Raw genomic sequence first — 22,071 nt, forward strand, 5'->3', positions numbered from 1 at the left:
AAATACAGCACTTTGGCCACATTTTTGGATATAACTTCAGCATATGATAATGTTCAAATAAATATACTAGAAGAGAAGCTCATCAATATTGGTCTACCAACCTCCTTTGCCAACTTCATAAAATCAGCTTACTCTAATCGATCAGTTTCCTTAAAGATAAATCAAGAAATTTCGGAATCAAGAATATGTAGATCTGGATTACCACAAGGTAGTATTCTGAGCCCAATCCTCTACAGCCTGTACACAATGGATATAGAAAATGTTATATCACAAAAGTCTAAAATTATTCAATACGCTGATGATGTTGTTATTTACACCAGTAGCAAATCAGAGGACAAATGTATAGAAAATATCAACACTGAATTGCAAAGTTTTCTCATTTGAACACCCTTACCCACCAAAATCTATAAAAATCGTTCTAGCGGTTTCCGAGAAATTACTGTGTTGCCATACTTTTTCGCTACCCTGTATGTATAAAGTTTATAATTAAAATGATTTTAAGAAGAGAAATTGTCTATCACTTTTATTCATCAAAATCATTTTTAGCATTTTTATCAACCACAATAAAATGTCCTAAATTATTTTTCATCCATGTTATCCACAGCTCGTCCACTAGTTTGCTATAAGTAACCTCTTTAAAAACTTCACTCCTACTGACCTCTACAAAGCCCATTTCCTGGAACATCTTTATACTAACATCATTGTCATACAAAATTTTTACAATATATTGCTTCACTCCTAAATATTGTATGCCATACATAAACATGAGTAGCATGGCTTCCCATCCACACTTTCTACCTCTGGCCCATTCTTCCGCTATCATTATCTCAGCCTCCGCACATATTCTGTCATCTGCATTGGCAAAAAATAAATTTGTGTCCCCAATCATTGAATCTACAATATAAAATATGAAGTACAGTAGAGCGTCGATTATCCGAACAAATTGGGGGACATGGGTGTTCGGAAAACCGATTTGTTCGGATAATCGAACTATATTGAGATTGTCATACATATTTATCCACAAGTGAATAAAAACCCTATTTATATAACTGTATATTTGTTTATACCTTGATAATGACAAACAGCAATTAAAAAAAAGTGCAGTCTTTGCAACAACATATTTTTGGATACACAATTGAAGAAAATTGAAGATATTTTAAGCGTTAATTACTAACGCTTGCTCAGTACTCGAGTGCGGGGCGCGGGAGTCGGGAGTTCGGATAACCGGTCGTTCGGTTGATCGACGTTCGAATAATCGACGCTCTACTGTATCTATGTACCTACTCGTGTCACAAAAGCTGGTAATAATTTCTAATGGTTTCGCCCAAAACAAATGTCATATCCAAAAATTTTTCGGTTAAAAAATTAAAATTTAAAATATAAAAAATTGTTACAAAAATTTCAACTACAAAAGTACAGTAGAGCGTCGATTATCCGAACTAATTGGGGGACATGGGTGTTCGGAAAACCGATTTGTTCGGATAATCGAACTATATTGAGATTGTCATGCATATTTATCCACAAGTGAATAAAAACCATATTTATATAACTGTATATTTGTTTATACCTTGATAATGACAAACAGCAATTAAAAAAAAGTGCAGTCTTTGCAACAACATATTTTTGGATACACAATTGAAGAAATTTTAAGCGTTAATTACTAACGCTTGCTCAGTACTCGAGTGCGGGGCGCGGGAGTCGGGAGTTCGGATAACCGGTCGTTCGGTTGATCGACGTTCGAATAATCGACGCTCTACTGTAGATAGAAAATTCATGTAAAAGACAATGCACACATCTTATTGAAAATTTACATGGATAGATTCGTCTCGAAATTATAATAATTTCATATCATTGTGCAAACTCTGAATTTTGATTAATAACAGACTAAATTGATATAAATAAATCTAAAATCAACTGGCTGTGTATGTGAGTTAGAGAGACAAAAGAGATTTCGTGAATGGGCACTTAATAATTCTTTCTTCAGCTATTAAGCCAGAAGCTTACTCTTATCTTATAGATATTAAAGTAGGTATAATTTGGTCAGTTGTACCAAAGTATATAAACTTACGTACATAGAAATCGGCCCACTTCAAAATTTAGTCATTTTTGATGTCTCATATTTCCTAAACCTGTTGGCAGATTTAAGTTATTTTTTGAACATGTTATAGCGTGATTCTTTAGCAACACCACTGTAATATTATTGTTGCTAAACAGGCAAATTTTCATTATATACCGGGTGTACCAATCAAACTGTGTTTTTTTCTCAAAGTTCGCGTCACCCTGTGGAATATTCTAGAATTTATTGAATACTGAAATTAAAACCCAACTATAGCCTCAGGTTTTCTTAACATTCTGTTTTATTCATTCGTTTATGTTGGATAATAAAAAAGTTAGGTACTTTAACAACTAGACATGTATTTCATCAATAGACGGTGTGTCTAAAGAAGTGTGACAAACTTTAAGGGGTAATTCTGCATGAAAAAATAATAACAGTTGCCTTTACAAACGTATGTCCGCAAATGTTTCGTTTCCGAGATACGGGATGTTGAATTTTTTCTTACAAACTGACGATTTATTTATTACTTTAAAATCAGTCGAGATATGCAAATGAAATTTGGTAGGTTTTAAGAGATAGTTATTACGGATTTTTTGACATAAAATTAATAATTTTATATTCACCATTAGCGTACATACGGGTACGGGTAATGTGATCGGTCATATTACACGTATGCGCGCTAATGGTGAATATTAAATTCTTAATTGTATCTCAAAAATGTGCAATAACTATGTCTTAAAACCCACCAAATTTCATTGGTATTCTTGTTCTCATGATCATTTTTCAGTGCGTCACAGTTTTTCGATTTCTCTCTAATGCATTAAGTTTGATGAGACGGAAAAAGCGGTAGCTCCGTGATTAAACACAAAAATAATGCAGCATTACAATGGTTATATACATAAGATGTCTATTCCTAACCTACGTTTGATTCGTTGATATTTAGAATGCGCGTTTTTTCTAGCCAATCAAATACACGTATTACGAACATTTGACGAAAACTTCGTCCATTTTGGCCATTTTTTAGAAGTGTCAAAGAGTCAAGTGACGGTTATTATTCAGGTCAGTATTTTGTGTACCTGTCATTTTGAAATTTCGAATTCGACTTCCCTTGTGTTTCATAACTTTTTTGTGCATTATATTGTGTTTTGGTTTAGAATTTAGTTCGTTAAAAGTTAGTTTTGTATTTTGGTTTAGAATTTAATTCGTTAGAAGTTAGTTTATACTCCAGGTCATTATGCAAGAAAAATATCCATAGTAAGGAGACGTAACTCATGGCTGAAGAACCTTAGGAACTGGTTTGGATGTAATAACAATGAATTATTTAAAGCCGCGGTTTCAGAAATAAAGATCGCTCTGATGATTACCAACTTTTTAAGCGGAGACAGCACCTAGAGAAGAAGATAAAAAACACAGTTTATGGATAGTTTTGTTTCATTTTTTAATGTTTCCATATTTATAAATTTAATTAACAATATTGTTTACTTTTTAATTTTATTCCCCTTTATAAAAAATACCTACGGTCAAGGATCCTATTATGAGACCCTTTCCTAATAAGAGACCCCTGTCTCTAGAGTCTTATAAGCGCTGCAGCCTGGTGAGTGGGTTAAAAACTAAGCTCTGGTAGTGTTTCCAGTAGTCTGTGAAGAAATCGAGTGTCTGTGATTTAGTGTTACTTGTCACTGAAGTTTTTAAGTTTTTTGCGTGTTAAGAGTTTTTTAATAGATGTAGTTCAAACTGAATTTTTACTTTTAAGGTAAGAGATAAAAAATCACCTTAGTAATTAGTTGATAGCTACTTAAATTGGTTATAGAAACACGTAACTATTGTGGCGTAAAGACCAATCCTAACCTCAAAATACGGACTAGAATATTCACACATGGTTGCTCCTAATATGAGACCTTCAAGTGTGCCTAACGCCCGGTTTCATAATCAGTTAAAGTGGACTTTAAGTTTTAAGTCGGTACCCTTGTCAATGCAATTCATATGGGTAAATGTCAACGTTAAAGTGAACTTTAGTTAATGTTCACTTTAAGTTGATTATGAAACCGGGCGTAATATGAGGTATCTCATATTAGGGTACTGTAATATTTTGTGTATAGCATCAAGTCTTTTTACTATTTTATTGGGAAATAAGCCTCAATTTAAGTAAAAAATGAAATTTATTGACGTTTAGACTTCCAATAAATTTCATTTTTAACTTAAATTGTGGCTTATTTCCCAACAAAATAGTAAACTGCATAAGATGCCACAAAGAAACAGCTTCGAAACACGATAATCATGTCTATAGCGTATCTTTTTTAATATTTCAGATGACAGCGCCTGCTAAAAAACGCAAAACCTGGGACTCAGGTATGATGATGCGAGCTGTCACAGCTGTGAGAAATGGTGAAATGGGCTACAAACGAGCTGCAAAATACTATAAGTTCCTAAGGGCACGTTGGAACGTTATGTGAAGAATACAGAAAAGACTGTTGGATCATTAGTCGCTGTGTGTTTAGGTAGACGGCCCGTTTTGTCTGCCGAAATTGAAGAATTATTGGTAAAATATTGCATAGAAATGGACTCTAAGTTTTACGGCTTAAGAAAAAAAGACATTACAAGAAATGCGATTCAACTCGCTATGAGACATTCTCTGAAGCATCCTTTTTCAAAAATAAAAGAGTCAGCTGGTAAAAAGTGGCTAAAAGGATTTTTAAAGCGCCATCCCCAGCTTTGCTTCAGAAAACCCCAAGGAACGTCTGTTGCCCGGGTTAAGAGATTCAGCCCGGAAAACGTAAAAGTATTTTTTGAGATTTACGAGCCTGAACTGTTAAAGATCAATAGTAATCCAATCAGGCTGTTCAATGTGGACGAAACTGGAATCACAATTGTACAGCATAAGTCTTACAAAGTTGTGTCGCTGAAAGGCAAAAAAAAATGTTGCCAATTTAACATCTGCCGAAAGGGGGCATCTTATACCTCTAGTGACCTGAATGAATGCTGCGGGATCTTATATGCCGCCTTTAATTGTATGACCAAGAAAAAATGCAAAAGTTGAGTTAATTAACGGAACACCCGCTGGGTCCATTCCTGCTTACCACCCATCAGGATGTCTTTTTTGTGGATGTTTGTATTCTTCTGATAAAGGGGGGGGGAGCAATGGAGACAATGCAGAAGATGGGCTCATGAGAACTGTGGGGCAGATGACAACTTCCTGTGCAAGCAGTGCGAAGAATTTCTGTCAAAAATAAAAAGAAAAGTAATATTGCAATAAAAATCGCTAGAATGTAATAGCAATTAAAGTTTTATTGTGTAATAAATTTTTTGCTAACGTGTTTTAATGTTTACAGTTTATTTGCTCATGTATTAATACAGTTTATTTCCAGAATAATGCGTTAAAATACTTTGTAATATCGCCTTTATAGCCTGTATACCGTGGTGTCTCATATTAGGGTACCACGTGGTCTCATATTAAGACACCTTTTTTTAAATGGGTAATTTTGACATTTTTTAAAAATTATTCTATTGGTAAAAACATGTTAGTTTAAAATTAATTTTGAAGCTGTTTACAGTATAATAGCATAGTTTTCAGACATGCATCTAATTTAAGACTTCTTGAATCCATAAACTTTACGATTACCAAGAGTTTAAAAAAAAAGGGTCTCATATTCGGATCCCTTACCCTACATGTTAACATATTGTGTAAAAATCAAATCTACTAAATTACTAATTAGTTTAATTCCACAAGCTTTATTCATCTAAAGTACGCGTTAAAAGTTAGTTTTGTATTTTGGTTTAGAATTTAATTCGTTAGAAGTTAGTTTATACTCCAGGTCATTATGCAAGAAAAATATCCATAGTAAGGAGACGTAACTCATGGCTGAAGAACCTTGGAACTGGTTTGGATGTAATAACAATGAATTATTTAGAGCCGCGGTTTCAGAAATAAAGATCGCTCTGATGATTACCAACTTTTTAAGCGGAGACAGCACCTAGAGAAGAAGATAAAAACACAGTTTATGGATAGTTTTGTGTCATTTTTTAATGTTTCCATATTTGTAAATTTAATTAACAATATTGTTTACTTTTTAATTTTATTCCCCTTTATAAAAAATACCTACATGTTAACATATTGTGTAAAAATCAAATCTACTAAATTACTAATTAGTTTAATTCCACAAGATTTATTCATCTAAAGTACGATTCTGGCATCTGTCAGACTCGTCAATAATTACATGAAATAACCCAAGTAGCAATTTTTCGACGCATTGGTTGTCAGTACAAACAAATGCACTGTATATAACGTTGCCCGAGAGCATTTTCAGTTGTTTCGGCCAACGACCCCTAACCCGACTGACATTACGATGTTACAACATTAAGTAATATCTTTAGTTATATGGGCAACTAAGTTATTACTATTGTGACAACTACATATCACAGTCAAGTTTTTCAACAATCGCAACTACTTAAAAACGTTATAATGCTAAACTAATTTACGCCCATGGGTTTTCTGGCCGACTAGGTAGTTGTCTCTCACGACCACAGGGCCTTTACGTATAGTTCTATAGATATGTGACACGTTTACGGCAACTTCAGGAGCAAAAAAAGAATTTACTTTATAACCTTACTTTTTTCTTATTATTTTATATTTTATTTTGCTGGAAATTTTCGATTTATTTAACAACCTGTTTATTTGTTTTTTATTAGCTGGTTTCTCCATTGTCCATTGTTTTATCAGTAGATTTGATAAGCTCTAATCTTTGTATCAGCTTTGCTAGACATGGTTGCCAGGCCAGTTCTTACTCTTTCAGTACTATATCCGTTGCAAGATAATTTGGCTGAAACTCCGACAAAATATGTACTTTTTGTACATATTTTGTCTGAATTCCATCCGAATTATCTTGCAGCGGATAGTAGTTTTGCTTTCAAAAAATCAATAGAAATCAGTAGATTCTTTTTAGGCCCTGTAAATACAGTAAAATCTGTGTTAACGGTTACTTGTCAAAATCGCCCGATTTCATAATCAACTTAAAGTAAAGTTCACTTTAAAGTTGACATTTACCCATATATGAATTGTGATAAAGGTAGAGGTACCAACTTACTTAAAATTTAAAAAACTGATTATGAAACCGAGCGTTACAATCATTTTGAAAATTCTCCAAACCAATTATATGAAGATTTCCTTATTTAGATCTGGTATTTACCAGTTTCATTTCTAGACAAGGCGAAAACGGCGGGCTCGAAGGGAAAAATATTCCCATGAAATTTTTTTGCATAATCACATTCATGAGACATCCCAGAATAAGGTTCAAGAAGTCGACCAAGTGAAAAGTGGGCCAATTTTTTTTAACAATTTTTTTTTAATCAAATTGCAAGAATCAATATTTTTGGTCCGAGCAATTTTTTCTTTAATCTTTTGGACCATTCTGGACAAAAAAGGTCTCTAATAATTTTTCTCTAAAGTTGATCGTTTTCGACTTATAAGCAATTTAAAATTGAAAAAAACGAAAAATGGCGATTTTCAAGGCTTAATAACTCGGTTAAAAGTTATTATTATGAAAGTCAATATATGACTAAATCAAAGTTTGAAGCCGCCCCTACAAGATCCTGAAGAAATTTTTGTCATTATTTTATTACTAAGCTGTTATTTTTATGTAATAATAATAAGCGCCATTCACGTGTGCGGGGCTGTAAATGCTGAGTGCGAGAGAGAAGCTATTTCAGCAGTCCCCGCACTCACATTTACAGCAGCGTCAATACGATACAACCACTCATTGTTATTAATTAAAAATAACAGCTTAGTAGTAAATTAATGAAACAGATTTCTTCGGGATCATGTAACGGCGACTTTAAACTTTGATTTAGTCACTTTCTGACTTTCAAAATAATAATTTTTGACCGACTTATTAAGCCTTAAAAATGGCCATTTTCGCGTTTTTCAAATTTTAACTTGCTTCTAACTCGAAAAAGATCAACTTTAGAGAAAAATTATAAGAGACCTTTTTTGTCCAGAATGGTCCAAAATATTTATTTTTGCAATTTGATTAAAAAAAAATTGTTAAAAAAAAATTGGCCCACTTTTCTCGTGGGCGACTTCTTGAACCTTATTCTGGGATGTCTCACGAATGTGATTCTGCAAAAATATCTCATGGGAATATTTTCCCAACGAACCCGCCGTTTCCGCCTTGTCTATTCTCTGTCCATCTATTATCATCATCTACGTCCTGAATCTTATTTTCGGTAATGACATTGGGAAATTGTAACAAAATGTCTAAAAATTAATTTAGAAATGGGGTGAATACTATTAAAAAGAAAATTTTATTTTAGTGATAACAAATATTGAAATATACCAAACATCTAATAAAAATCATTGCCTACTAGAATTTTTTAAATAATATCAAAAATATACCAAAACAGTAGATATCTACTAAATGTGGCAACGCTGTTAACGAGAATGATGCACTTCATTGCACTGATCACATGACCTCTGTCACCCAATAAGAGAGTGCGTTCTAAAGTGGTTGGGATAGTCGGTCCAGGCCGTGTTTGGTCGGCGATTGGACTTCTCGGTTGTCTCATCCGTCTATGGTTCGTAATAAGGTATATTTTAAGTAATATTGGTAATGTTGTTTAATGCACCATTTTGGTTTTTTTGGGATGTAAAGAAAATAAAAACACAAAATATAAAAAATGCAGGCATTTTCTAATACCTTTAAAAGCACCATCAATACATTAAATTTATACAAAACATCTTTAACATAAATTCTGGCTTTTATATTAAAATTAGATTTTTTAAATTTACATATTTTTTGTTAAAAAGGTGATAAAAAATGAGCGCGTGTGTTTTTTAAAGGTGGAATATCCATATTTGACGGTAATCTGAGATGCGTTTATAAATTTCACATCAGGTAATTTTGTTTAAGTCCTTATTTATGTAATTATATAAATTTAAATACCTGATATGATGTCAAAATAGTTTACTTTTTATATAGGTAAAAAAACATAACCAGTCCGACTCTTTGAGCAACCATTGCACGCAGGCACTTTTTATAGTCGCTTCAGTTGTCTTATGCAACGCTTAAGGTTGCCTAGGCAACGTCAAGACAACTCAAAAATCGTCCACCAAATTAGTGCAGAATTGGGTCGTCTTCTAGGCAATAACAACGTTGTAACAAAACGTTGCCACGCGGTAGACAACGTTGTCGCGTCGACAAATTGCTACTTGGGAAGTCTCGACACACCCAATACAGTATATGACGTCATAATTAATGACGCACTGAAAAATGATCATGAGAACAAGAATATATCTCAACTGGTTTTAAATCAACAAAATAAATCGTGTTTGTAAAAAAAATTTAACATCCCGTATCTAGGAAACGAAACATTTGCGGACATACGTTTATCAAGCCAACTGTCATAATTTTTTTATGAAAAATTACCTCTTAACACTAGAAGCACCAGCATTTCTGCATACCTAGAAGCACTGCAGCGGTCAAAATGACGGGTATTAGAATTTTCTATTGCCAGCCGTTTTTGAATTCTTTTTACTTGATAAAAACCTATATTGAGTTAATAATTAATAATAAAAGACATATTTAAGTACTTTAAATAAATTATTTAATTGTTTAAACAAAATTTATGCAGTAGCAAAATTTTTCAATTTTGCTTGTACAAGACCCACACAAATTGTATTTACATTATGTATATGACAAATTTCACATGTTTTTCACTTTCACCTGATACGTCTTCTCTATTGTTTTTTGTGGTGTTGAATCGTGGACCTTGAACAAAGATACAGTAAAACCTGCCATATCCGGATCAATGTGGCGACAGACCGATCCGGATATGAAAAAATCCGGATATCAAGCAAGACCACTTATTTTATAGTCTCTGAAACGTTTTCTCCTTCATACATTCCAGTAATCAACGCCGTCAATAACTTTCGTCGATAGACACCTTTTATAGATTCTATAATACATTATTTCACCATCTTTTAGTTCTTTTGGGTCGGGATGAGAGGGTGCATTGTCCAACTGCCTTTCTCGGTAGATTTCGGTAGATCAGGACGGCAGAACCGTCCGAATATGGGGAGGTCCGGATATGGCAGGTTGTACTGTATGTGCAGAAATTTTGAAGCATTCCAAATGTGGCTAATTTGGCTATATCGGAGAATACTTAAAATCACGTGGACTGACCGAGTCACAAATGAGGAGGTCCTCAGAAGAATGTAGAAGAACCAGAAGTACTGACCACCATCAAATCTCGAAAGTTACAATACTTCGGACCCATTATGCGAAATAAATCCAGATATACCCTTCTAGAAGCCATCCTGCAAGGAAAAATATTTGGAAAACGGGGCCCAGGAAGAAGAACATGCTGCGTATAAGGTAGAAATTGCCTGGTCGCCAACATTTGTCATGGATAGGCACATCAACAAGAAGAATATGCTCAAAAATATTATATACCTAAGTGAATACATTATATAGAAGCTAGTGAAGCTACTAATATAATATAGTTGCTAATCTGGTGTACTATAGCGCTATTGTAAAGTAACTCCCATCCTATGGTGTCGATGGAGGAATTCTCTAAACTGCTTCCGCGAATTCCTCTTACCCGGTTGGTAATAATTCCTGAAGAGGTATTGGAGTCTGCATTCGAAGTTAAAGCAGAATGACTGAGCATCTGGATGCAAGCAGAATGAGAATGACTGAGGATAAAAGATGGCGTCAGCTGTGAAACATGCGAGAGACGACGCTCCCGATAAAACGGCATTTAAATGCTGCAAAACGAAAAGTTCTACTGTGGTAATCTGTGTTAAGTGCGGTAGCCTTTTCCACAATTCCTGTGTGAACAGAGATTGGGCCGGAAAAGTAGTTTTCGTCGACAAAAGTCGTATTTACTGTTGTGATGCGGAAGCTCAGAAGACCGAGGTTAAAGAAGACAAAGATAGCCAAAATGTAACACCAGAGAACATAAAAGATTTGAGAAGGTTAGTGGATGAATTAACTGACAAAAACAAGATTCTACAGGAAAATGCCAATCTGTGGAAGGAAAAGTATGAGAATGCCACAAAAAACTGGAGACTTCACGCTCAAAGAAAGGTAAACATCCTTCGTCCTCTTCCCCGCACCTTTCGCCTGCCTTCATCATATCCTCTCACGCTGACGATGACGTCTCAGGCGCCGGCGCATTGAAACCGGATCAAACGGAGCAGATGGAAACGAAAATCGAACGCAACGAACAACAGTTGGTAGCAATGGATTCGCCAAAAGTCAAAGTCAATAATGTCAACGACATGACAACACAGATCACCTACCTCCTCTAGATGTTTCACGATAACGCTTTGGTTAAATATGAAAAACAGCGCTCCATGCCGCTTGTATCGGAACTAATTTCAAGCGGGAATTTCAAAATGTAATTTTGGTGGGAAGAAAATGTTAAGTTAAAATATTTGTATAGTTGAAAAAAAAAATAATTTGGTTTTAAAATATGCAAATTATTTTTAATTTCAAATATACAAAATACCATTTGGGAAAAAATAAGACATGACAACGTATTTTTATTTATTTATTTAATACCAGCAAAACCACTTTGTATATACTTTTTTACAAATCGTATCTTTACAAATGAAATTATTAATAGTTATCTTCCAAATACTTCTACAAAAGGGTATCTCAAATGATTGAAACATGTGTGCATCTCTACTTGTTGAGGACTTTCAACTAAAACAAAAAATTAATATAATTGATTTGATAATAACCATATTCATTTCACGTAAAATAATTTGTATTAATTATATATTTTCTGTAGGGGTTACTTACTTGGTGTTACATTCGTTTGCTTCCCTACACCACTAACTGTGTTACTTGTTCTCTAATAACAAATACTTGTTGAACTCACCATGCAAATGTAAGCTAGGAATTTGATCTTCCTATGGATCTTCAAATCACATTCGTTTTGTTTCAAAAACTGTATTTGAATCCATTTTATCTAAATCAGGATTTTTTATTATTGCTAACAATCAGATAAACACTTTTACTGACAACAAGATAAAAGATAAAGGCATACTGAGATACTGACTACTGACAATGATGACAATTGACAAATTATAATGACACTCAGACTCAGTGATATAGAAGAAATCTTCACTCCAGGTGCATGGCGACATCTCAAAAAACGTATCATTACTAAAAATGACATTTAGTTTAGTATGACCTTGAGATACCTGCGTGAAACATCTAAAGAGAGTTAAGTGATCTGTGCATGACAAATAAAACAAAAACAAAACAGATTTCGGATTCGGAAATCAATAATTCTGAGTCCAAAATATCTCAACTTCAAAAACATCAGTTAACAAATACCAATGAGAGTGAAACTACTGAAGGTTGGACCATTGTCCAAAACAGAAAGAGAGCAGCCCCTAGAAATCGTAGACCGGCACCAACCAGAGGCACAGCTGCAAGTGTCACAACACTCAAGGTAGCTGAATCACCATCCCCCAAAACTTGGTTCTTTGTAACCGGCTTCCACCCCTCAGTGGACTCGGCAGCCGTTAAGGCTCATTTAATGGAGAATGGAATGAAAGCAGGGTTTATTTGCCAGAAAATGTACACTAAAAAGGATGATCAAAGAAGTTCCTTCAAGCTAGGAGTTCCCACAGATCAGGCAAATGAAATTGTTGATACGTCCCTTTGGCCAATTGGGATCTCAGTCAACCATTTTATGAATATCCAGAGCCACCAGGGACAAAAGATGAAGAAGATATAAACTCAAGTGAATCTCCAATACCTCTTAGTGTTTTTCATCTCAATATGCAGTCACTGAGAAATAAGATTGGTCTCTTGGAGGCATGCATCAAGGACAAGAATGTTGACATTCTATGCCTTACAGAACACTGGCTGGCAGACGAGGAAATCCAAACAGTCCATATTGAGGGCTACAGATTGGCCAACTACACGGCAAGGTCACAAAATAGAGGAGGGGGTTCTGCGATCTTCGTCAAAAATACTATATGTTTTAATGTTGTTAATAATGACACTTTTATAATTAATTTTTGTATAGAATATTGTTGTATATGTCTAAAAGATTTTAACTTGTTAGTTTTAGCAGTATACCATAGCCCCTCTGGCCCGTTTGACATCTTTTTGGACTCTCTTGAAGGAGTTCTAGGCACATTAAGCCCAAATAAACAAGTCCTTGTTGCTGGGGACTTCAATGTGGGCTTTCTTGTTGACAATGCAAGTGCCCGTAAACTTCAAGGCGTTCTTGAAGGTTTTCACCTAGTCAAGAATATAAATGAATCGACAAGGGGTAATAAGTGTCTTGATAACATTTTCATGGATCCTGGATTGCCCCTGTACTCTGCTGAGGTTTTTGAGACTGGTTTTTCAGATCACAAAGGCCAGATTGTCAAATTTGAGATTCAAAAAAAGGTTACAGGTTTTACTGAGACAACTATGCTTATTAGGCCTATAACTGAAAAAGGTAAGAACATATTTTTCAGCAAAGTATCGGAAGTAAACTGGGATTTTATCTATGAAGATAACACTGATGTTGAATTAAAATTCTGTCACTTTATGAATATTCTTGAAAGTTGTTTTTTAGAATCTTTTCACAAAAAAATATAGAGTAAGATCAGACCAATCTGAAAAAATCACATGGTTTACAAATGACCTACAGGCAATGCGGGAACATCTAAAATTTTTAGAAGAATTTTATAGGCAACATAAAAACGATAATAACCATCATATACTTAAACAATTCAGAAATCAATATAAAAATGAAATTAAGAAAGCCAAAGTGAGGTCAAATGACCAAATAATATTAAATTCAAAAAATCCACAGAAAACCATGTGGAACATGATAAACAAATATCGAGGAAAATCAGGGTCTTCATTAGAAGATCACGCCAAACCAGTTCAATGATTATTTTTCCCAAATTGCCACTAATATAGTTAAAGACATTCCAAAATTAAATATTGACTTTATTAATAAAATTAATTATGTCAATCATACAAACACCTTTTCATTTCTTGAAATTACCTTTAATCAAACGAGGGATATAATAAACAACTTAAAGAATAAAAATAGCCATGATATATATGGATTTAATGTTAACCTTATTAAAATGATTGAAAATATTATTATAAGCCCACTCACTAAACTAATAAATCTATGCTTTAAAGAAAATAAATTTCCATCAGTCCTTAAAAAAGCAATTGTTACACCAATTTATAAAAAAGGGGACGTTAAGAATCCAGAAAACTATAGACCTGTTTCGCTGCTTCCAATAGTCTCTAAAATTGTTGAAAAAGCTATGGCAGTACAAATAACCACATTTTTTGAAAATAATAACTATTTCTCAGACTCTCAGTTCGGTTTTAGAAAGGACAAATCCACAGTACTTGGCATACTGGACTTGGTCTCACATATTGTAGACTCCTTTCATAGGTTGCAGTTTAATACTGTTCTGTTTTGTGACTTGAGCAAGGCATTTGACTGTGTAGATCATGGAATGCTCTTGCAAAAACTCAAAAAATACAACTTCTGTCCTTACAGTGTAAAACTAGTTCAATCTTACTTAGAAAACAGAACACAGGTTGTGAGGGTCTCTGGGGTGTTATCGGGAAAGAGTGTTGTTAATATTGGGGTTCCCCAGGGCTCTGTTCTGGGACCCATTCTCTTTTTAATTTATATTAATGACCTTACGAGCATTAACACAAATGCAAAGTACACACTCTTCGCCGATGACACCACAGTGTCTTTTACAACTGATAAACTTGGGGAGTCGCTTGAGGGTTCTATATCTGCACAGTCAGTGACCCATGAATGGTTTTGCGTAAACCGATTACTGCTCAATGCAGCAAAAACCAACAGAGTTGTTTTTTCTCTCAGAGACACAGAATGTAAATGCTGGTATGAGCAGTGTCAGATTTCTGGGTGTATTATTAGATCCCAAACTTCAATGGGGTGAACATATCAACAGCAAAAAATCTGTTTGTACTCAGGAATCTGGCATCTAATGTTTCACATAGAGTCTTAATAACAGCGTACCATGCAATTTTTCAGTCTCATCTAGCCTATGCCATTTTAGTCTGGGGTCATTCAGCAGAAATGTTGACAGTCTTTGGTTGGCAGCGTAAGGCAGTTAGAGTTCTTGCTGGTCTTTGGTATAGGGATGATTGTAGGCAAGCATATAGGTCCCTAAGAATTCTCACTGTTCCATCTCTATATATACTTGAGAACCTAATGTTTATCAAGAGGGGAGGGGCGCACTTTGAAACCCATGAGAACATACACCAACATGACACCCAATATAAACACCATCTCGTGCCAGCCTACTGGAGATTGAGGAGGTGTCAAACTGGGCCAGGATACTGGGCTATTAAATTTTTCAACAAACTTCCAGATAGTTTAAAGTGTCTTCCATTAAATCAATTTAAGAGTACAATTAAAGATATTTTGTTAGAAAATGTTTTTTATAGTAATGAGGAATTTCTTGCATTTAAATTTTAGGATTTTATGACTTTAAGCAACGTCCATTGTAAATGTAATCAAATTTAATGTGATTTTAATGTTAGTATTTAATGTTATTAATACTCTTAGTCGTATTGTGCATCTTTTTAATTTGTATTGCGTCCAAATCTTTGTGTAATTTTATTTGACATGTGTTAAACACTTGTGTTATTGACATAAATAAACGAATCTGAATCTCGCCAATCCCGATGAATGTCCTTGATCACCTTTATCAGGCACATACTCGTCATCTTCATTATTGAATACATGTTCATTACATAACTCTACTTCAGATTCATTATCTGACAAATTATTTAACCACTCCAATACTTATTGCACAGTCAAATATCGACGAGACATGATAACAGCAGAAAAGAGAAAGATCACAATGAAAAATTAAAATACATATTATTGAGCACGCACTTGCAAAGAGTATACTCAAATTACCTAATAACAAATGTTTTCGATGCATTTTATACATATAATAAAATAACTAAAAATTTACCAGAAAAGTAGAACAAAAAGTAGAAATACCTTGTCATTACTAGGTACCCCATTTTCCTAGGTAGGCATCAACTATATTCAAAATGTAATTATACTGTAAAAATCCCTGTAAAAGATGAATTATAATCCTCAAATAAATATTAAAGTCCCAAATTATAAATTTTGTAAAATAAATATGAATGAGTAATACAGAGGGTCAAAAAGAGAAAGCAGTCAAAATGACTGCTCTGGTGCTTCTAGATAGATATTAACATATCTTAAAAAGTAATTCCGCTAAGCAGCTGTAAAAGAGAAATTATAATCTTCAAATAGATCTAGGAAAAGTCATAAATTATGAAGTTTCTAAAATAACTATAAATGAGTAAAACACAATGTCAAAAATTACTCTGGGCTAATTAGCAAAATACAAGGAAAAGTTATTTACCAGCAATTTTATTGCTGGAATCGAATCTTATTATTGTATCTATTAATAATATAGATATGCAAAGTCCGCAGATAGTGTGCTACTTTTTTTATAAACAAAATGGCGCCCGAAAATCGTGTTTTTTTCAATTTTTGCTCTATAACTCCAAAGATTTTAACTTTAGACCAAAAACACTCAAATAAAAATTCACCGCAATTAAATTCTGCATAGAGACGTGTTTCTTCCGATTTACTTCGACGAAAACTTTCCCCGGAAAAAGCGGGTTTTTCCAACAAAATCTTTAATTTTCAACTAAACTTTTAGATAAGTAATTGTTAATCAATAATTAAATAATTTGGTAATGTAAAAGCCCTTTTTGTATAGATTATAATTCCAGAAGCCGATGGAAATTGAATGAACAGTTTAGCAACAATTAAAATGTTAATTAAAAATTTACGGTCGCTATAATAACGACAATAATTATGATGCATAAGAATAACTAAGATTTTTTCATAAAAAGACACTATACCTATCTAATATACTGTACAGAATTGAAATTGGACTATTTAAGCGGCCTCAGGAATATTTTAAAATTATAAACAATTTTTTGGTTTATAAACAAATAGAATATCTCGGGAAATATTAAACTAAATTAAATTGTGAAAACGGTATTCGAAAGACAGCGGCAGGACGCTTCTTTTAAAAGAAAAAACGTTTAATTATGACGAGTGGTTCCTGAGATACAACCGGTCAAAATTTACCGGAATTTAGGGCAAAGATATAAACAATAGGATCATAATTTTCAAACCATCACCTTTTTATTTTTGTCCTCTTTCTCCACACCAATTTTCATATCTTTAAAATCCTCATAACATATATTATTATAATAAAAACTATCGATAATACGTGTGAAAATTGCCAAAAATAGCAAAATTCCAATCAAAAATTAGGTTGGAGAAAATGTAACCCTCAAAGTTCAAAATCGGTATACGTTAACAAAATGCATTTTCTCGGCTTCCCATGGAGCAATTTCCTTCATTCTTTTTTTGTTCCCTAATAACTCGAGTAGAGCCATCGAACTAACGCATTATTAAATGTCAAACTTGCTTTTGTTTTGATATAATAGATTAATTTATTTATGTATAAGAACAGAAAATTACATATTTTTTCCAGTTGTAGGCTTTTTTTTAGATAAACTTACTACAAGTGTACCTTTTAAAGTTAAAAACATAAATATTCTCATTTGAAAGCTGTACAATTATTTAAACAATTTTTATTTAAACAAATTAAAATATTGTGTTATAATAAATAAATTAATTTATTATAACAAAACAAAAGCAAGTTTGACATTTAATAATGCGTTAGTTCGATGGCTCTACTCGAGTTACTTGGGAACAAAAAAAGAATGAAGGAAATTGCTCCATGGGAAGCCGAGAAAATGCATTTTTTTAACGTATACCGATTTTGAACTTTGAGGGTTACATTTTCTCCAACCTAATTTTTGATTGGAATTTTGCTATTTTTGGCAATTTTCACACGTATTATCGATAGTTTTTATTATAATAATATATGTTATGAGGATTTTAAAGATATGAAAATTGGGGTAGAGAAATAGGACCAAAAATAAAAAGGTGATGGTTTAAAAATTATGATCCTATTGTTTATATCTTTGCCGTAAATTTCGGTCAACTTTGACCGCTTGTATCTCAGGAACCACTCGTCATAATTAAACGTTTTTTCTTTTAAAAGAAGCGTCCTGCCGCTGTCCTTCGAATACCGTTTTCACAATTTAATTTAGTTTAATATTTCCCGAGATATTTTATTTGTTTATAAGCCAAAAAATTGTTTATAATTTTAAAATATTCCTGAGGCCGCTTAAATAGTCCAATTTCAATTCTGTAAAGTACATTAGATAGGTATAGTGTCTTTTTATGAAAAAATCATAGATATTCTTATGCATCACAATTATTGTCGTTATTATAGCGACCGTAAGTTTTTAATTAACATTTCAATTGTTGCTAAACTGTTCATTCAATTTCCATCGGTTTCTGGAATTATAATATATACGGAAAGGGATTTTACGTTACCAAGTTATTTAATTATTGATTAACAACTACTTGTCTAAAAGTTTAGTTGAAAATTAAAGATTTTGTTGGAAAAACCCGTTTTTTCCGGGGAAAGTTTTCGTCGAAGTAAATCGAAAAAAACACGTTTCTATGCAGAATTTAATTGCGGTGAATTTTTATTTGGGTGTTTTTGGTCTAAAGTTAAAATCTTTGGAGTCTTCTTCAAAAATTGAAAAAAACACGATTTTCGGGCGCCATTTTGTTTATAAAAAAAGTAGCACACTATCTGCGGACTTTGCATATTTATATTATTAATATATACAATCATAAGATTCGATTCTAGCAATAAAATTGCTGGTAAATAACTTTTCCCAAAAATGGCCTATTCTCCGATAATCAGCCCAGACTAAATAGAAATCAGTCAAAATGACCGAAATGTTAAAGTTTGTCACACTTATTTAGACACACCGTCTATTGATGAAATACATGTCTAGTTGTTAAAGTACCTAACTTTTTTATTATCCAACATAAACGAATGAATTCAAAAAACACAATGTTAAGAAAACCTGAGGCTATAGTTGGGTTTCAATTTCAGTATTTAATAAATGCTAGAATATTCCACAGGGTGATGCGAACTTTGAGAAAAAAGCACAGTTTGATTGGTACACCCGGTATACAATGAAAATTTACCTGTTTTGCAACAATATTATTACAGTGGTATTGTTAAAGAATCAGGCTATAAAATGTTCAAAAAATCACTTAAATCGGCCACCAGGTTTAGGAAATATGAAACATCAAAAATGACCAAATTTTTAAGTGGACCGATTTCTATGCAAGTATGTTTACTTCCTCTAATTCGCTAGCTTACGCTGAGTTAAACTGTTCAATAGTGACTAAACTAATAGCATTTATGAATGAGAGTCTTATGAATTTCAAAAATGTCTTCTTTTACTTCTTGGAGATCTTTTGATCTGTTCAATTCTGAAGTTGACTCTGGTTAATTTCCTGGGAGGTAGATAGCCAACTATCCCTCCATCTTTTAGATTGTCTTCAGGGGGGTCTTGAGCCAAGCAGGTTATTTTCTAGGGCAATTTTTGGGAGTCTATTCTCATCCATTCGTCTTACATGGTTGTACCACATCCTCTTGCGCTGCCTTCCCCTTCTTACAATATATTGAATTTTGCATTGCTCTCTAATGTTTGTATTTCTCGCCCTGTCTCTTCTTGCTTTCCGCACTATTGTTCATAGAGTTTTCATTTCGTCAACCCTTAGCATCTGTATCGTTTGGTGGTGACTTCACGCATTTCTATGCCATATGTCATGATTGGTTCTATGAAAGTCTTGTAGATTCTAATTTTACTATCTGTGCACATATACAGATTTGACTAGACTATCTCCTGTAGACATGCTGACAATGCAGATGCTTTGTTGATCTCACTCCTCAGGTCCTTTACTGGGTCGTGGGTGCTTGATATATATATGCCAAATCAAACATGTGATTTCCATAAACTTCAAGTACATTTTATGCCGTTTTATTCAAAATTTAGACTTGGTGGAATGATATGAAATAATTATTGTAATCTATTCATGTAAATTTTACTACATTTGGGTGACATTATACTTTCCATAAGATGTGTGAGGTGTCCTTTTTGCCAAACATTGTTCCATAAAATATAGATTATACATACTTATTTCGTTTTGTGTTTCTTCATATTTCTGTTTGTCAAGAACTATGAATGTTAATTCTGAAAAGATGGAATATGTTCAGATTTTTTTATACATAAAAATTAGTTGTTGCTACTCAACTGTTTTCATCCATAAGCCACGACTTTTGCATTTCATATTCCTCTTCTAAAGTTAAAGGCTCCGATCCAGTTAAATGTTGTAGGTTTTCTGATTTCATCCACAAATGATATCTGAAATATTGGTCAATGAAAGTGAGTCAATACATGTCGCACACCTAGTTCAATAGTGCCACAAGTGCAAAACACAATATTCTCAAGAAATGAGCAAAACGTTCTGTAGCAAACGCGTTATGCCCTGTAAATAATTTATTTTGAGAATGACTAGCTTCAAAATTACAATTTAGGTAGCAAATTATACAGTTATTCGCTGGATCTTATTACAATTTATTAAAATTGTGAAGAAAGTCATTTATAAAACGATACCTAGGAGATACGGTGGCAATATAATGAAAAAATCAATTGATTTTTGCAGTTGTGGCTGTATTGAACGTATTGAATAATTACATCGGTTGTATTGTGGCAGTGTATATTATCGCCACATCTCCCGCATTTTCAAAACCTCCAAAAACCCTACAGTGAAATACCAAAGTAACTTACTTTATACTTATCCAAAACAATATTTTAGTTCAGGCTGTATTGCATAAGATGGGGCATTATATAGGCAATATTTTACAGCCTTAACACAAAATTCGAATTTTTTGCAGTTGTGGCACAATTGAACTAGGTGTGCAAAGTCATGAAAACTTGTTTGTTTTCTTCTTTTCAAGGTAGGTATGTTCCCTTTTTTGTGGGAGCATTGAATGGGATAGATGCAAGATGGAGTAGCAAAACTGCCAGTGGAGCAGGGAGCTTGAAAGTGGAGTAGCTAAGTTGCATGGTGTAGAAGTAGCCATGTGTACAAAATACTACAAGCAAAACGTACCTCTGATGTTTATTACCAGCATACATGGGAACAGTAAAAGGAAGTTCAATTCTGGTTAAATGAAGAAGATTGGCTGGAGGGAAGGGAACTTTTTCTTCGATGCCTGAGAGAATCAATTCTCACCTATGGGCCATTCCACGAACATACGCCTCTTTTGGATTACTTCGACAACAAATATTTTACTGTGCAACATAAGAAGTACGAAAGTAAATGGCGCTAATAATTATTCCAATAAACAATGTAATTTGCAATTTACTTTCGTTCTTCTAATTTTGCACAGTAAAATATTCGTTGTCGAAGTAATCCAAAACAGGCGTATGTTCGTGGAATAGGGTATATATGTTGGGTAGATTAGTGAGTGGGTGTACTAATACTGATGAATACCACCAACATTTTCTCAAGCACTTTCTTAGAATTTTTATTTCGGTAGGCACGATGGTATTTTTGTCGCCAGTGTTTAATGACTCATACATGCTCTGTAAGTACTTGATAACTGGCCTGATGAAGGTTTTGTAAGTATATAGGAAGAGTTTTGTTTGATGTGTCTCAAAACTTTCCAGCTAAAGCTCACAGGAGGTAAGCTCTGTCTCTTGCCCTATTGAGGGTGTTTTTGACATCAATGTTCCACTTGAGAGCCCTGATAAAATGAACTCCCAAATAGGACACTGATGATCTGAAAAGTGACCGAACTTATTCTTTACAATACTTACTTTAAAACGTGTTCTTTTCTATAAGGTATTAATATTACTCTTTGGCATTGTATAGTGGTGTCTTTATTTATTAACATTTTTTCTTTTGAAGGAAAAGTAAGGTTATATTTATCAAGACAAAATAAAAATTTACTCTTCACTTCAGAGTAGGCACGAGGAAACGTATTAATT

At 33.5% G+C, this 22,071-nt stretch overlaps 1 protein-coding gene across 2 annotated transcripts; it reads right to left on the reverse strand.

The window, feature by feature from the left end:
- Positions 1-508: 508 nt before the first annotated feature.
- Positions 509-22,063, reverse strand: LOC114335030 (N-acetyltransferase 9-like protein). 2 transcript variants are annotated; one of them, XM_028285188.2, is made up of 4 exons: positions 21,901-22,063; positions 20,330-20,439; positions 20,212-20,268; positions 509-894 (listed from the first exon to the last, which is right to left on the reverse strand). In XM_028285188.2, the coding sequence occupies exons 1-4, from the start codon at positions 21,975-21,977 to the stop codon at positions 524-526; spliced, it is 615 nt and encodes a 204-aa protein (XP_028140989.1). In that variant the 5' UTR covers positions 21,978-22,063; the 3' UTR covers positions 509-523. The 2 variants fall into 2 exon arrangements, with proteins under 2 accessions (XP_028140989.1, XP_050504747.1); XM_050648790.1 differs by lacking the exon at positions 20,212-20,268.
- Between the last annotated feature and the right edge of the window lie 8 nt (positions 22,064-22,071).

This window comes from Diabrotica virgifera, chromosome 1 (assembly GCF_917563875.1).
Source record: "Diabrotica virgifera virgifera chromosome 1, PGI_DIABVI_V3a".
NCBI classification, from domain to species: Eukaryota; Metazoa; Arthropoda; class Insecta; order Coleoptera; family Chrysomelidae; genus Diabrotica; species Diabrotica virgifera.